Source organism: Acanthaster planci, linkage group LG03 (assembly GCF_054643075.1).
Source record: "Acanthaster planci isolate LZ-2023a linkage group LG03, COTS_SCS, whole genome shotgun sequence".
Classification (NCBI taxonomy): Eukaryota; Metazoa; Echinodermata; class Asteroidea; order Valvatida; family Acanthasteridae; genus Acanthaster; species Acanthaster planci.
Window position 1 is genome coordinate 2,431,899 of NC_141779.1, and position 18,314 is coordinate 2,450,212.

At 40.1% G+C, this 18,314-nt stretch overlaps 1 protein-coding gene across 2 annotated transcripts; it reads right to left on the reverse strand.

Annotated features, from left to right (window-relative positions):
- Positions 1-3,319: 3,319 nt before the first annotated feature.
- Positions 3,320-18,234, reverse strand: incenp (inner centromere protein). 2 transcript variants are annotated; one of them, XM_022246310.2, is made up of 14 exons: positions 18,140-18,234; positions 15,752-15,936; positions 14,930-15,049; positions 12,644-14,335; positions 11,737-11,904; positions 11,320-11,374; positions 10,643-10,765; positions 9,484-9,593; positions 8,593-8,836; positions 7,812-8,017; positions 6,919-7,045; positions 6,081-6,283; positions 5,859-5,968; positions 3,320-5,483 (listed from the first exon to the last, which is right to left on the reverse strand). In XM_022246310.2, the coding sequence occupies exons 2-14, from the start codon at positions 15,910-15,912 to the stop codon at positions 5,308-5,310; spliced, it is 3,495 nt and encodes a 1,164-aa protein (XP_022102002.2). In that variant the 5' UTR covers positions 15,913-15,936; positions 18,140-18,234; the 3' UTR covers positions 3,320-5,307. The 2 variants fall into 2 exon arrangements, with proteins under 2 accessions (XP_022102002.2, XP_022102010.2); XM_022246318.2 differs by lacking the exon at positions 18,140-18,234 and adding an exon at positions 17,901-17,987.
- Between the last annotated feature and the right edge of the window lie 80 nt (positions 18,235-18,314).

An 18,314-nucleotide genomic window follows, 5' to 3' on the forward strand; every position in this document is an offset into this window, starting at 1 on the left:
ATAGCAAAATAACATCTCCCTTTGAAACTTGCTTGTAAAACCTGAGATTCAAGAAGTCCTATTCATTTCATTTATTTCATTTTTTTCAATGGAATTTAATTTTAATTGGTGTTAGTTTCTACTTTTGAACGTGTAACATAGGCCTACATGTAATTTGGCCGTCAGGCCACGAGATGTATGCAAAACAATAAAACCTAAACCTACCTGTTTTCAAGGTTTTGACACCTCCACAATCTCTGCGCTCAATCAAAGGGATAAAAACGAAACTACCGACACTTCGAGATTGGTGCTTGAATTTAAAACTGATACTTAGTCACGATGCACTCTTGATGAATGTTTATTTCAACTTTACTTTACAGAATCAGGAAAGCATTATACTTTGTTCGGTCACAGTTGAAACACTAATCAAAGTATAGACCATCATCAGATTTTTCCTTTTCTAATTTTGGAGTGGGAGGCAGGTCCTATATCTTCCCTTTAGTTACACCACTGGTCCTGAATTGGGCTGATTCAGATGTCCTTAAAACCAAATCCAAAGTGACTTCTTACAATTAGAATGATAAGCCTGCATGGTTTCCATAAGTAGGCCTATGATCCTGTGTCACCGACAGCGTCGAACTCCCCGACGCAAGGGCAATATTTGGAAACATCTCGTTCTGAACTTTCCTAACCCGACGCCAACACTGACGGCGTCTGTCGGCAGTGTTGAACTTATTTCAACTTTGCCAGATTTTTGAAGCCAACAATTGGCATATACCGTGCTCCCTAAATTCACGCGTTCACGCATCCAACTTTCTCGGCAAGTATTATTTTGCACGAAATACGTATGTACTGATATTAATTTGCCGTCGATGAAAGTTATTTATGTCTGTGCTACTCACATTTATCTCCATTATGTAGAGTTATATTATATATAGGCCACAGTCAATTTACTCATTAGGCGCACAAGTCTAGCCTATGTGCGTTTGGAGCGGAGCACGCTGAGTACGCGTAACTAATTTATTCCGGCATGTGCTGTCTATGGTCGAGTTCCGGGCGGTCTGTTTTGGCACGAGTTTCTTGTTCTCGCGCTCGAACGGGGGAACGCGACTCAAGGACACTGTTCCCAGAACAGGATCACTCACCACCACCTCGTCAGGGTTTTACAGGAACACACGGAAAAACTCGTGAGATTTCCATTTTTGAACAGCCGCAAAAATAGCGAGATGGCTTTAATACAAAGCCAGAGACAGTGGGAAGTTGTACGAAATTAATAATACTTATTTTCTATAATACAGAAAGAATGTTCCTTTTTAAATAGAAAAGAATTCAGCCCAGCTACCTAAAGTTTACTCTAGAAGAACGTACATGGATGCCGCTATGCTGCATGCAACAACCAGTGATAACCGGTTGTACGTTCCTGGCATTCGAGCGGCCGACTAACGAACAACAAATCGAGCTGTTCGTGAACATAGGAGAACAAGCCGCACAAACTCAGCCTTTGCGCACACGCACAACGCGTGCAAAAACCCACCTGTTTTTCTTTCGCCGATTGGGGTGCAATTCAGGTCGGGGCGATTACCAAGGCTTTTCCAGTAGGGCCTACTCAACTTCGGCTACGTCTCAGGCTTCAACTGTTTTTTTACTAGCTGACTTTGAAGCTGTAAGCGCAGCGCAGTAATCTGTCTAATAGTGCCACAGAACTTCAAATAAGATGCAAGAGAGCCAAAAATTACAGTAATCCAATGTAATTTAAACGCTTCAGGCCCACAATCGGGGATTGGTTTTGGGAACGAAGCCTGAGACGGAGACGAACTTGAGTATTGGAAAACGGCCCGAGGGTGAATTTGCCCATAGTTTTGATTTTAGTCGGGCTCCGCGTAGTTCACAAAAAAAACCTGTAGTTTTGAATAGGACCTGGCGGCCTATACGTTTATAACGTCTGTGATGGTACCAAATGACTGTCAATTTCATTTCAAAATACGCCCTCTTTTGTTCCTCTTTGAGCCGAAAACTTAGGGGGGTGTACTGTTTCCCAAACTCTATCACCAACCTAGGTATTATCACCCAAATCTGTGTCTAATTCAAGAGGCACCAATCCGCAGAGCTTTTAGGACACAGTTGAGGCACCGTAGAATGACTTTTTAATGTGTGTGCATGAATTATGAGTGACGTAAGTTTGGTTGCAACCGCGCCGATCCAACTTGTCGGCAGACGACGGCGTTCCTGTCGCGGCAGTGACATCCAGTGTCTTTCAAAATATTCCATGTAGGAGACTTTCAACTTATAGCGTCTGCTCTTTTACATCACATTTATGCTTTTCCTACAAGTGGCTACTAAATTATGGCTAGCCGTCAATTCAAACGGAAACGAATAATTCATGAAGTGCTAAAAATCCCACGCAGCTATCAAAACATCAGATAGTCACGTGCTACTAACATATAAAATACAATTAATGGAACAAGTTTACATTTTCAACAAATTGGAGGTAAATCTAAAAACCACAGGGTGATTTCTTGAAACACTTGTGAGCAAAAAGGAGAGTGGTCTATAAGAGTGACGTCATACAAACAGGTCAAAGTACTAAGCGTGTGGCTACATTCATTGGCTTACAACCGTGGACAACATGAAATTATGTAACCGTGTTTATTTCCCCTCAACTACAACGCCTTAACACATCATTTTGCATAAAATGTTTCCATTTCACATTAGTTTTATTTCTGAAGTTTGGTTTACAATTTGCGAAACCAAAAGCCAAGTTTCTGCACACTTCACACAGGCATACAACTACATTGTGAAATGGTGTTAACTTGCCTACCTCCAAGTCTGTTTTCCATGACCAACTGTCCTTGCTTTCAGGTGGACCTACAAGCTCCGAGTATGTTCATGGTACAAGGAAAATGAGTCAAGAATTGTGACATTTCCAATCCAACGATTCTGTTCTAATTCTGCTATGACTGTCTTCAAAAATGCCGCTTCTGTTCTTGTACATGCATCACTATTCTGAGTGGACGCCATTAATACTGCAGTTGTTATACACATTGAGCGCGCTTCCATTGAACTAAGTCGACACCTTATTGGTCGAAGAGGCATGAAACGCACGCGCACCACCTGCAAACATCTCCTAATTTGGGCACTGGTATGCAAGGCACGCGCTTCAAGATGAGACACAGAGGTTCTTAGCCAGCAATATTTTAGCGGTGATTTTAAGGCATTCGCGTGGTGGTACATGTATTCAACCCAGAAGAAACGGAAAAATTATCCTACACGGGCATCTACAAATTCTTGTTTGTAATGTAAAGTACAAGTACATCTTCTAAAAAAGATTCGGAGTCACATCTGTCTATAACTCAACATTCGAGCATTTAATCACAGAAGAAACCTAAAATTACCGGGGTAATTACAGGATGTATAGCCAAACAATGTGGACAGATTTGGATGATGTGTGCACTAAATGTTAAAGATATTCCTGGACGAGACATCCACCCTACTGGATCCCCAAAAAATTAATATACATGTACATCTTACACGCCACCAGCTACTCATCATATCAAGCAAAGGATTACACTTACATGTATCTTACTTTGAGAGCATGTTTCTGTTACTACATGTATATTATGTACATTTCAATGTAAGGCTGAGATTGTTAAATAACTACCAACTTTCTGTTAGAGTATAGTATTTCATTTTTTGTAATCTAATTAATTTAAGTCTACATCTTGTCACACTTTATACAACAATCAAAGGAACAAATGGCTGCAATCAAAGGCAATTAAAGTCAATCAGGCCTATATTTACATAGCGTTTTCCTTACCCAAACCACCTACCATCCTGTAAAAACACACTGATTCTTGGGTTTTGCATGATTTTATGACTTTAGGACTGGCACAGAGACAAAACTGAGATTGGGAAAAATCCTCACCCTCCTCATGCATTTAGCATGAATGTTAAATGATCAATAACACATTTTCCAAGGTCAAAAGGTCTGTGTTCACACACACACAAAAGCAAATACAATTGTGATCATCTTTTTATCAAGTGTCTTGTTATAGCTATAAAATAGGGGCCCGTTTGTTTCCAACAGATCCAGATCTCGACAAGTAATCCGTCATTGGTTCACTGACACCAGAACCTGCCTAATGGATGGAACAAACCAGCGTTGGGATTACTGATTGAGATCTAGTTCAGTGTGAAAAAATGGGCCCTAGATACATAGGGCCCGCCTCACCAGATATATTCACCACATATATCGTCACCGCTACCAGGAAGTGTCGCTAATGTGGCTTTTGAGGAAAAATAGGTTTTCCAGATAATTGCTATAGAAGCTCTTCCTTAATAAAAACTAAGAGAACTAGTATTTTGTGACAACTTCATGTAACAAAAATCTCTTAAATGATTCTCTGATGTCTAATCGTTCACTTAACCCGAGCAAGTAGTATGAAAATGGGTTAATTCGCCAAAATTAATTAAGCAAAGGTTAACGTCACTTTGTGAAAACGAAAATTACATTTTTGTACATGAACGTCCTTCTGTTCAATGTATAATAGTCACAGGGAAGGTGATCGTGTCTTTACGCGTGCACAACTGTGAACGTAACAAAGCTAACGTCACTGCGTGAAAACAAAAACCCTGGTTGACCTACTTTTCAGCCGTTTCCTTGTAATACGTTTTGTACATGTTCAAAGCACGTTAAGCATTGCGTCTCTTTGTGAAAACGCAAAATGCTGTTTTCAAGATGCTTGACCTCGGCAACATTAATTCAACTATGACATCAATGATGTTTTGTTTGTGGGAGCATGTCAAACTGGTCAAGAACGATAATTGTAAAAGAGAATATTGAAAAAGATGGAAATCAACAAAACTTCATTTTTTGGACATTAGTGTCACTTCGTGAGAACGGTGACGATATGTTTGTGTTTAAACAAATAACTACGTCAATGTACTTTTTTTTATTCACAAATGTTTACAACCATTTTTACTTCTCCCAGCAAATTATGACATGTAACATGAAGCTCCCAAGACTAACATTAATCTGAATAAATGCATTCAGCTAACAATCCACAAGAAATGCGTTGTCAAAAGGTAGGGAATAATTGCCATTTTACATGTTTTATTGCTTTTCTGATAATCAGCAACCAGTGCTCCCAAAGTGCCCACTGCTACCAACGCAGTGATCACAGAGTCTGGGTATCAAAATGCATCCACTACTATCACTTTGTATACATGTACTGACATATCAACAATATGATGTATGATCAACAGTATGATACATGCTGATGTACAAATCTTTATAGCTTATTCACTGACAGGAGAAGGACTGGCTGATATTCAAGCCTTCAACAGAGGGGAGTCCCACACAGCAGAACTTGTTCTCTTCAAATAGCGAGATCTCTTCTTAGCAAAGATGATGCTAAGATCTGGTGGCAGGAGAGGTCCAAACATGGTGTCTAGGTTGGGTGGTGGATGGTAAAACTGCTTGATCAATGCTGCCTTCAAACCAGCTCCTGATGAATCAAACAATGAAAGAAGCAAGTGGTTAACATACCCTGAGCTGGACCATGAGAGGGCGCAATTTTCTAAGCAGCGGAGGCTCCTTTGGTCAGAACTGAACTTCCCTAGTTCACAAACAACTATGAAATGCACGCATTATGGTCGCACTGCTACCAACAAAATGAACACTCCAGCCCAACATGGCTCTTTTTAACCAAAGAGGGGGTGTGTCTGCTTGAGGTGGATTGAATGGCGGATTGAGATATATTCTGTAAAACTGACCCAATTTTTGCTGCAAATGTCCATATTAAGAAGGATCTCTGACAGCACTGGCCCAAATGACTGACCAACACACAGAACCCAATGCAAATCCTCTGAGCTAAATTTACCTTGAGCCCAAGATGGTATGGTCTTCCTGGGTGAATCTTCTTCGTCTGTTGAGTCACCGCTTTCCAAGTCATCAATGTTATAATTGTCCGAAGTTGAAGGCAAAGGTACTCTATAAGATAATAAATTTCAAATCGATATTTTCGTATCACTTAGAGGCATGGAGGGAGAAATGAGAGGCTTGGATGCTGATAGACTCAAGGGCGAACACAACAAGTACACACCTCCGTGGGGTCATGTCGTAGCTCGTCGGTGAGGTATCTTTGGTCACCGTGGTATTGAGACAGGAACTGGTATTGAGACAGGCACTGGTGTTATGCTTCAAAATGGACGCCTTTAATCTGTCATGTTCTGCTTGTTCCTTTTGTCTCTCTAGTTCTCGGCGTTCACGCTCTTGCTGCATAATTTCAGCCAGATGTTTCTGATCCTATCACATAGAGAAAAGATAAATTGAGATTTCTAGCTGCCGTGCTCAGACTTTACAGTGTACGTACATGGATGGCCTAAATATTCCAGCTTAGGGATCCCTGAACACGTCTTACTGCAATGAAATTCAATTTCTGTTTAATTTCAATCCAGTCTTGCCTTGATCTTTGCAGCATCACACATGATTTATAAAAGTAATAAAGAACCACAAGAACGGGAAAAAAATCAAAATAATGTACATGTAATTTAAAATTTGATCAAAAACAAAAAACACAAGATAAATAGTGAACACTGCTAAAACAAATTTACATCAACACATCTTACTACGAACCAATCCTGTTTTTGTTCAAGTTCAGGGGCACGTGAAGCGTTCTTTATTTTTAATTATGAGATACACAAAAAGACCTCCCACACGACAGGATATCAAAACACGTGTTAAAAAAAATGTGAAAAACATAGATGAGAAAATATGTGCATATTGCAACAAACCACAAGGAAGCCTTACACAAACTAGCAAAACATGAATTATTCACTATCTAGGGGAACGTCCATTTTCTCTTGCGTTGTCAAGTGTTTTCAAGTCAATGAGGCGTGTTATGCTTTGTGGACCAGGAAATGATAATTACAGCCACTCACCTGCTGTCTTTCTTTTTCACGAGCCAACCTCTCTGCTTCAATACGTCGTTCTTTCTCCAAAGCTTCTTCCCTGGCCCATCTCTCTTGCTCTCGCTTACGTTCCATCTCGGCCTTCCTTTCCCGCTCTCTGCAATACAAGAGAGAAAAGTACTGACATTTGCTGTCTGATCTATTCGAGTCATCATCAATAACAATAAACAATCCAGTTTTATTCACTTTCCCTCTACATCCTCTCTGATCAACCTCCATTAATTATTAAATGTCAACAAGTCCCTCCACAGTTTGTCATACATGTTTTTAACTTTCTGGTACAATTCCTAGTTTCCTACTTTCCTAGACTTACATGAAAGCAGTGAAAGAGATGTATACAGTTGCATCATTGACGTAAGCTTTTACCCTAACCCTGCCGGATGCAGCACAGTGCGCCAGGTGAAAAAGTCTGATGCACTTTGATTCACTGGCCAATCAACAGCAGCTGAACAAACTGGCCATGTTGAGACGATGGGAGCTAGTCCCATTGGACGATGAAACTGTTGGATCTTGTGGTGACTGGCGACCACAGACTCCCAGGCTGTTTGGCCTTGGGCAGAGTTGACCTGTTGGATCTTACTACCCTGGGCAGGCAAGCCACTTTGACAAATGTTGCAGACTGATAGTCTTACAGGGATTCTAGCCAAAGTAGGCTGGAGGGTTAGGGTAAAGCTTAATTATAAGCACAACACCAAAGGGCTAGGGTAAACAATTAAACAAAAGTGGTTTAATGGCACAAACAGCTACCCAAATGGTTTCAGCTTATTTCTGCTTGGCAATCAATTGCTAAGTAATATTTTTCTGTTCAACTAATCTGTACTTATAAGCCAGGTGGTCATAATCCTCAATCAAGTCAGCCTGACCTTTCTTCCTTGAGTAGTTCCATCTCTCTTTCCTTAGCCAGTTCTGCTTCTCTTCGTCTCTGTAGCTCCTCAAGCCGCTGACGTTCCATCTCACCTCTACGTTGTTCCTGTTGACGTCTTGCTTCATCAATACGACGTTGTCTCTCCTGTTCTTCAAACTCCTTCTTACGTTGAATCATCTCCTGATGCTGCCTCTGTTCTTCCTCCTACAAACAAAACAAAGATGAAGAACTTGCAAAATTTCTTCAAGAGCAAAATGTTTCTCCATAGCCTTTCCTCACTCCAAAACTTTCTTCCTGAAACACACAGTCCTTTTCAGTTTAAACCCAAGGCTCCCTGAAGAGAAGCACAACTGGAAACAAGCTGAGTAAGATGCATCACATCCAGGAAAGTCTTCTCCATATCTGGGTATTTTAGATAAACGGTTGGACAGCGTTACATGTTGATGAATTCATTAAGGCTCTTGAAGAATGTCAGGTAGATCCTCCAATCTATAGGTCTAGTTGAATAGACCTGTCCCACTTGGTAATTCAGTAAACTTAGGGTAAATTTTCATCTTCCTGTTATATTTGACACATAATATTGTAAGTTATAACACATTCCTTTATATCCAAGGGTGATTAATGCAAAACAAATTACCTGCTAAACAAATATAGCTTGTGGTTAATTTCAATGATATTTCCATATCAAAATACACAGGTCAGATTTAACAGGGACAGAAAGAGTCAGACTTTTGGGCCCCAAATTTATAGAATGACGCTAATAGTTGAAGACATCTCACCTGTTCCTTGATCTTCATCATCCGTACTCGCTCTTCTTGCCTGCGGCGTTCTTCAGCCTCTGCTTTCTTCTTTATCTGTAGTTGCTTCCTTAGTATCTCCTCTTGCTTCTTATCTTCAATCTTCTTGGTTGTCTGTCTGCTCATCTGTAGCTGTTTCTGTTCCATCTCTTGTCGTTTCTGCTCTTGAATGGCTGCCCGACGCTCACGCGCCTCTGTCACTTTCTTTATTCTCTCTTCACGTTTTCTATAATGGGGACCATTTTTAATATAATGCACGATATAATTCCTGAGTGGCAGGTACAATGAATGCATGAAAACGGCAAATGTGATGCAACACAGAAAGCATAGCATGTAGAAAATTGAAGATTTGGCTGAACAACTGAGATCGCTACAGCGATGTCAATATCCCAACACTCAATTACAGTCCAACCTCGTTACTACTGTTAATACAAGATGCTGCTTAAGACAAGGAAATTGTTAGGTCCCATTCCTTTCTTTTTCATTGTTTTCATTCCGGATAATACAAGGTTCCTGTTATAACAAGGTAGTTTGCTGAGTCCAAAGGACATCTCATTATTAAAACGAGGTTCGACTGTACTGTCTTCCTTCATGCAAAGCACATGTACTGAACATCAACTGACTTGCACATCACAAGTAAGCATTTAACTATCACAACATTATGTGGCATGCAATAAAACATTGGTTTCTATGCAAAAGCAAATACAGGAAAAAATATTTAATCCCAATTTATTCTTGTACCTCAAGACATTTATATCTGCAGAGGAAATCATTCAAAAGGATAGCTCAGCCGCTCAATAAAAATGTGTCACAGTAACATTCCCCTCCTCTTTCACAGGTTCAAACCTTCTGAGTAAACAAACTATTCCCAACCTTTTCTGTAATTCTCGCTGCTTTTGTTTTTCAGCTTCTAGCTTACGTCGGATCTCTTCATCTCGTCTCTGCTTGTTGAGAATGTTCTTCTTGATTTCTTGCTGTCGCTCCTAAGGATAACAACATCATGGTTGATTGGGAGTGAAGAAATAAAATGCTAAGTTTGACTAGACAGCCAAGGTTTAACCTACACCTAGCAAGGCCTCCGAAAGCTGTCATAACAATGATATTGAAGTACCTTGTAGGTTTACATGTACATTACTTAGATTGATCAAAAATTTTCAATGAGGAGTAACGTTTATACTTTATAAATTCCACTTCTTTATATTCAAAGTGAATTAATAGGCAAAAATTTAGTTGGTATCTGAAAGGAGAAAAAAACAAAACTTGAAAACGGCAAAATACACTTGATGCTTGTCACTCGTCAGCTCTATTCTACTGATTAGGCCGTATAGCCTGTTGGAACAATTTCTTGTCAGCTCTATTCCACTGATTAGGCCGTATAGCCTGTTGGAACAATTTCTTGTCAGCTCTATTCCACTGATTAGGCCGTATAGCCTATTGGAACAATTTCTCGTCAGCTCTATTTAACTGATTAGGCCGTATAGCCTGTTGGAACAATTTCTCGTCAGCTCTATTCCACTGATTAGGCCGTACAGCCTGTTGGAACAACATGTGACAAGATTATGCCAATCATCATCAGCAGGTAACCACGACAGGTCAACATGGTACTGATGCAATAGGCATAACAGTGTAGCTACATTTTATGTACATTTATGTTATGCAAAAAATGAAATTTGTTTGCTGTTTGCGAGGCCTTTGATTTAGTGAGAAATCTGAAAAATACTCTTTGTTAGAAAAGGGCCTATCGGAAATATACATCCAAGGATTAAAAAAATCTGGCCATGCATGAAAAATCATGTAAACCTTACAAATTAGTTAATAGTTGACCTGATGAACAGCAAAGTGAACCATGATTCAAAGTGGTCAGACTACCATGTACATGTACTCAGAAATCTTAGCGGATTCATGTAAACGGCAAGAAACAGATTTCTACAAAGATGCCGTGACCGACACTTTCACGCAAACCCATCCTCAATTTTTAACACCATTTTTAGAAACTAAAACAGAACAAAACAAAATAAAAATGAGTTCTTACTGTTGCAGTTTGTTTTTGTGGTGTGTTTCTCTTGATGAATGAGGATACCATCCCATGAAGGTTGTTGAGATATCTTGGTTCCTTCTTCCCTGAGGACAGGAAAGTTGCTCGGGGGCGCACAACCTACAAAGAAACCAGAAACTATGACATAATATTATGATAAAACCAGAAACAGGGGTTAAGTAAATGACCATAGTTTCACCATTTAGAGTTAACTGGTTCACATTGGCATCATCAGAACTTTATGGGGGGACCGCTCTGTCTGGGGGGGGGATTTCAAGGGAAGGGAAGGGAGCAAATCACTCGACTACGAACAATAAACTAACCGAACAGGTTGAATTGTCAAGGTCATCTGTGGGTCAGCTCTATTCTTTTTGTTCTTCTAAACATTTCTAGTCTTTGGTAATACCAGTTTTTGTAGTCTGTCGGTTCATCTTGGTTTTGTTTTTGTCCTTGTTTTGACTGTATTGTACCGTAATTGATTTGATTGTATTGTACTGTAATTGATTTGATTGTATTGTACTGTAATTGATTTGATTGTATTGTACTGTAATTGATTTGATTGTATTGTACCGTAATTGATTTGATTGTATTGTACCATAATTAAACATGTACAGTACATGTTTAAGAACAAGTTTTCATTGCTGCAAGTTACTTATGAAAGATAAGGAGCAGACCTTGTTTGCTGGACATTTAGGTGAAGGTGTCTTGCTGACAAAATCATCAGAGGAACTGAAATGATAAATAAAAATACATATCAAGAAAGAAGCATTGTGTTGGTCATCTTGGGACATGTGTTTTGAGAAAAATTATTTGTGCCAACTGGAGGCATCATGTCTTGCCTATACTTCATACTTGTAGATTTAAATCGTTCTAAATCATTTTACTTTTCAGTCCAACAACACCAAGCTACATGTAGTACACCACACTCAGATTGATAAAGTGATTAGTTGGATTTAGAGAAATTTCAAGCTAGTCTGTTGTGGAAGCAGGGATTTTACAAGTGCATATGTTAAAACACATGTACATGTAACTTGAAAGATCTCAGTATAATCCAACCATATTGATTACTTTCAAAATCATTCGGTTCTTACCATGAATTATCATGAGACTGGTTATCTGGTGTAGAGTCCATAGTCTCAGTGGAATCAGACACTTCATCTTGCTTCTCAAGGGATGATTTCTGATTCTCTGCAATCCTTGAGGCAGCCCTTGTTATTCGCTGCGTTTCTTGGTTGATAGTGGGTGGATGTGTGGACATGCTGTTGAATAATCCACCAAAGAAGTAATGTAATCAAGAAAACAATGCAATAACACAAAGAGCAATCCTGAACACACAAATCTTGTTTTGACTTGATCAGGGGGGTTGACGTTGAGAGTGTGTTTAATCCTTTATTAGCTTCCAGTGGGAACAAGCGAGGGGTTGTTTTCACAGACTAACAGTCCTTTGGTGGAAACTCGCCATAAGATCACACAGCTTTTTGTGCATTTGGTGTGGGACACACACCATCACTGGCTGTTTGAATGTGCAGTCTTCAGGTGTGTTCTGGACGAGTCAACAAGACCAGGTGGGAAACTCCCCACCAGCCTGCTTTGTCTTAGCCAGTGAGGGCGCACTCTAAGTCAGGGCAGATTGCGCATGTAAGAAAGCATTATCAATAGACATGTAGAGTACCGAACTGAATACATCACACTCACAAGTATGTGTAAAAGGCATTAGCGCGAGAACCAGCGGGAGAACCAACGTGCGCGCGTACTCCCTTCGTTTGTGCGGCATTGACTGGTTCTATATGAAATCGCACTTCAGTACTCTATACCCCAACATCTAAGTTGGATGGCTTTTTCAGCAAAAGGTCACTGAAACAGTCTTAGTGGGTTTTTTACGCATCTACATGTAGCCTGTCAGCCTCAATGATGCAAAGTTTCACAGTCCTCACGTAATGATCTCAAGTGGATAATGTGGGACGGTACTGCAATATCACACACTAATAACAACCTTACCGCTTTGGGGGTGTGGCTTCTTTATCATTAGGAGAAACTGCAGCATCTTCTTCAGGTAACACCTCCTCCATGACATCTTGGGAGCTTGTTTCAATGCTTTCTTGAAGGACCTGCTCCACTGTAGCTCGTCTAGTACTGGCTCTGGTGCTTGCTCGAGTGCTACAAGGATTGCGAACAGAATGACGTAGAGACTTCCTAATGGAGGTCCTATGCCGATACACAGAAGAACGTTTCTTGGAGCAACTGACAGCAACTGATGAGCGACGTGTGGACAGTGACAAGTTCTTACGGAGACTCTGACGAGTCATACGAGCTTTTGATGTAGACTGGTTGAGACTATCACAAGACATATCATTGTGATTGAGGCTATCTTCAGTCATATTCTGTTGATCAAGGCTGTCGGTGGTCATATCAGCCGGCTTTGGACTTGCTTCTTGTAGCTGTTTAGGACTGTTGTCAGGTGTATTTACTTTATTGAGACTGTCTTCTGCAATACTACGTTGATCAAGACTATCCTCGGCTACACTTTGCTCATCTCCTTCCATCCTTACATCATCTGTATGCTCATCTTGGGAATCTTGCTGTTGATTCTCATCTTCAGATTCACTGACTCGTAGCTTTATTGATTCTACACTGTCAACATCCTTGACGGCTGTCCCTTCATCACTCTTGACAGTTTCAGGAATGGACTCCTGCTCCGGGACAATAGGACTAGGCAGGGATGAGGGTTGCTCCTGCATCTTCTCTGGACTCTCCTCTTTCTTTGATTTAGAATTATTCTCTGCATTCTCATTGTCAAAGACATCATCATCGCTCTTCTCCTCACTGATGCATTCTGGCTTCTCTGGAGCATCTTGGTTGACCTCTTCCTTCACATTCTTACGCTTGTTCTTCTTGGCTGGGACTGGTTGCTTGGCTTTCTGGACAGCTTCTCTCACAACTTGCTTATGTTTTGGTGACTGGAACTCATCATCGGAGCTGGTTACCTGTTCTGCAATAAGGTGTTCGTGATGACTGATGAGGCGTTTCACATGGTCTTTGTACCGTGAGGCAGCATTCTTGCGTTTGGGACGTTCGGTCTTAGAAGTTGCCGTAGATCCAGGTCGAGTCAGTGTTTCTTCCTTTTGCTCTGTGCCTTTCATAGCAATCGATGAAGAATTCTCCTTGACCATCTGTAACTGTGCTTTGCTTTTGGTTTCATACTCATCAGAGATGGAGCTATCAGACACGGTCGAGACAGCTTCCCCACTATTCAGTCGGAGTTTCTTGGATCCCTTCTTGGTTTTGGAGACAGCATTACGTTTGATATTCTTTCCAATGGATGGATCGTCAGACTTGATGGCCACTGTATCATCAGCCCTTGTGGCTTGATTGCCACATTCTTCAGTGTCCATTGGTGCTTCTGTCGTTGTGATCACACTTGAATCTGAGCTCCTTTTGGGCTCATCTTTCAAGGCTGCCTTCTTAGTGGTATCAACATCATCTGAGCAACTACTTGTGTCTGATGAGTTCAAGCCCTGCACTGGTTCAACAGTATTTTCATGAATCTGGACTTTCTTTGAGGTACGGGTACGAGATGTGCCATTCTGTGCAGTAATTGTTGATCTGGCTGAGTTACGAGCACTTCGTCTAAGTGGTACAGTTGACTGACGAGACTGACAAGCTTTCCCAAGGATAGATGCTCTGCTGCTTCTGTAGTAAGACAGGAAGAAATTAATGGAAAATTAGAAGTTTCTAAAGTGCAATGTGCATTTTCCCGATTACTTTTTCATATAAGTCTACCACAACGGCACCTAATAAGTTGACCCTAAATAAATTTAATTTAAGAAATCACTTGTCCGTAAAAAAATTGGCAACATAGGAACATCCTCTGTTGAACCTGTGACACCAAGCACTAAATTCAATTTAGTATCTGGTTACATATATTTGTAATCAAACATCTATTCTCTATGCAAAGCATCTGACCATGGCCCGATTTCACAGCGCCGCTTACCACACGCGAAAAATCGGCGCTTACTGTAGCAGAAAATTCTGTGCTTACGGCGAACGTATTTCACGGGTTAGCACGGAATTTCGGCTTGTGCGCATGCGTACATCCCGTAACTAAGGATTCTGTGCTTAAAGGTTTAGCGCAGAATTTTTCTGCTAGCGCGGTGAGCGCAGAATGGAAATCGTATGCACGGAATTCTGCAATAAGCAGCCCCATGAAATTGGGCCCATAACTTATTATTGCTATTGTTAAACAACTTTTCACGAAGAAAAACATTCCAACAGTCCGTAACTGACCTTTTATTCTTCTTTGGAAGTTGACAATCAATATCTTCATTGTGGATAGTAGATACTCGCCGAATTCGCTGTCGTCTTCTTCTGAGGACTGGGGTCTTAGGAAACATGGCCATCTCTTCCCTATAGTATTGGGGGAAAAGGTACAATTGGTTAAGGCTAAATATTGGTAACTGTAAAGTCACCTGACAGGGGTGAGATTGAAGGAAAATGAAATATCCAGGAAATAATTACCAGACTTTACAAGAGATTGTTTGATAATTCCTGAAATTAGTAAAATCTTGATGAAAAAATATCCTAAAATCAAAAGAACCATAGACAAACTTCACCCCTGCCTTAACTATAACTAGTCACTTCAGGCAACCTAGCACATGTACATGTACATTTCCAGGGCAAACCAGCCTGTACTACAAAGTGCAATTTACAACTAAACTTCTTAGAAGCCTAAAACTGCCTACAGTACACTTGATTAAATTAATGTGGTCAATTAGACATTCAAAATGGATGATTGACCAAAGGAGTTCCAACCAAGAAGATCAGTCCTTGAAATGTAAGAGAAATCTTAATCTTAGTAAGATTTGCTTTGTCTTTCCTTAGTTTTCATATTATCATAATTATTATTCAATCTATTCCTCTGTCATACTTCAACTCATAAAAGTACACAACTACAATTGAAGGATTACTGTGGCACAAGTGGGATTTCCTTGACTCCTGCAAGTCAATATAAAATGTACATGTACATACATGTACATGAGTTCAGGAATACATGTACATGTACAGTATTCAGATGTTTTGTGGTGGTTGGGAGCAATCTCAACAGCTCACCTGCCAAATTGTTTCTTTGCATCTTCTAAAACTTCTTGTAGCCAAGTCACATTCTCCTCAAACATTTCATCAAAGCTCTTAATCTTAGCTGTTGTGATCAGATGAAGGGAGAATCCTGGTAGTTCTCCCATTCTCATTGTAGTCAGTGCTGAGGACAGCATTGTAACACCGTTAATTCTGCCAGCCTGAAAAACAAAAGGTAGAGTTTAATTTGTACAAGAATTAACATAATTACAGAGTACTATCCTGTTATATGCTACACCAGCTCTCTATTGTCTAGGAAGTAATAAAAAGTCTGAACATTTCATTAAAATTTATGTAACACTAATGACAGGATTACTGCCATTGCTTAAACAACATACAGTACTGTAGATCTGAGAATGGATCAGGAATGTTGGGCACAATCAGTTAATCTGTGCCATCACTCAATACATGTATGTGCGAAATTAGTCCATTTTATTGCAGGATTTGTTGATAATTTTACCATCATCCAATAAGTGCTTTGTATTTCTTATTAAGTTAAAGACTAATGCAGAAAGGGGAGATTTTATGCAGGATAAACCAACTGCGCAGAGTGATTGGGTGAAGGTGCTCAACACATATAAAAGTATTTTAATACAATATTTAACCACAAAGAAAGGAAATAGATTCAACCATGGAGCTATAAATCTCGCAGATCATAATGTTGGACAACTCTACTGTTTACTAACTCAACTCGAGACAACTAGACCACTGAGACAACTCAACTTTGTGATATACATGTAGAGACAACTCAACAGTTACTGTGTTAGGCATGTACAATTTTCGTGGCTAACGCTAGTTTGTGGTGTTCGACACAGTTGATGTTTTGGAACATTGGCTTCAATAGCATAAAAGTGTTCACATTGAGACTTGACAGGGACATGAAAGTGTCAGAAGAGAAAGATGGCTGCATGGATCAAAATTGTGAGTAGTCTCTCAGCAACCACAGATTGTGGTGTCGGAGAATTTTCTTGTTTTGCTAAATCGTGGCCACAGATAGTCCTAAGAGTGAGGAGCTGCAATGTACATGTATTATAGCAAATATAATACTGTGTGCATTATTACGTCTAATTTTGTGTGGTTTGTCCATCTGCAATCTGCCGGCCGGTACAACTGAATATTCGACCATTCGATCCAACTGAAGGTTAGATATTCAAATACATGTAGTCAATTACATGTACAATATGTACCAGTTGACTCAGTCTACGGTAGATTCTGGAGGAGGTGGAATGTTAGTTTTCTCTTTTCCTTTCTTTTCAATTCAGAGGAAAGGTGTGGACAAAACATGACAATGTGGAAAATGAGTAAGGTGACTGTAAACTTAAAAGTAAAACAATGTAGACATTTTAATGGTCCAAGAAACTTAGGTTTTTACATTTGGACATGGTTGCCCGACCATGTTCAAATGTTACAAGGTGTATAATACAGCCTAGAGTCCAAGTTACTTCCAGGGCTAACATTTTAAATGGTAGGAAAGTTGTTCCAGGACTGATAGGCCCTACCTGCCTACTCCCAGAACTGTGGGGTCCGATGTCGGACCCACAGTTCTGGGGGTAGGTTGGCCAAAGATCAATAGATCACACATTGATTGCACCTAGCAGCCTAGGCATACACCATAGGCCTAGGACCTATATCGCAGAAGTTCCTCCTTTTTAGAGTAAATTTCAAATAGGGCCTAGGCTATCCTACTTGAAATCCTTGTAGTTGTACACGTGGCATAGCCTACCCTCCCACAATGCACCAAAACCGAACAAGTCAACCCATGTCAGTGACATCATCAGTCGTCGCAGTTGAGTTGTTTCAACATGTTCAAACATGTTCAAACTATCAAGAACCTGTTCCAAGTCTAGTCGAGGTGGCAAACAGTCGAGGTGCCCAACATGCCCGAGCCCCATTCATGCCAATCATTAGATCATGACCCCACTTACTGACTTAGCTTTAATAACATGATTTACTAATGCAAATGAAAAAATAAGAAAAAACACTGAAGCCAGAGTAGGGCCTAGGCCTGCATGACCAACAAGATTTAGTGGCATTTACACATTAGAGATTTAATGACCTCTAAATCTGCAAAAGGCCAATTTTCAACCACCACGAAAGTAAAATGTACGATTTGAAATGTCCTTACTGGTCATGCTGGCGCGATATGTGTGTGCAAATCATGCACGCAGGCTACTGCGTTTCGTTCAAACACTGTGAGAAACATGAAAATTCTCGCATAACGTGAGCGGTCTTTGATCTAAATTAACGCACATCAAACACAGGAATCGTATTCAAAAGGCATCCATATATCTCTTAACATATAAATAAACTTTAAAATTGGAATCGCATTCACATTTTAAAGCTTTAGTTTCAGTAAAAACTAACCTGCAATTTTCGAGAAGAATTCAATACGACGGAACCATTCAAATTTGGTGGGTGTCCATTAGCCAATCAAAACACAGTATGTCGGTAACGTCGCAATTTCTAATAAGTACGTGCAGTTGGTGATGAACAAGTGCACCACACAAAAAGAAAATTACGTTACCGTTGAATACGGTTG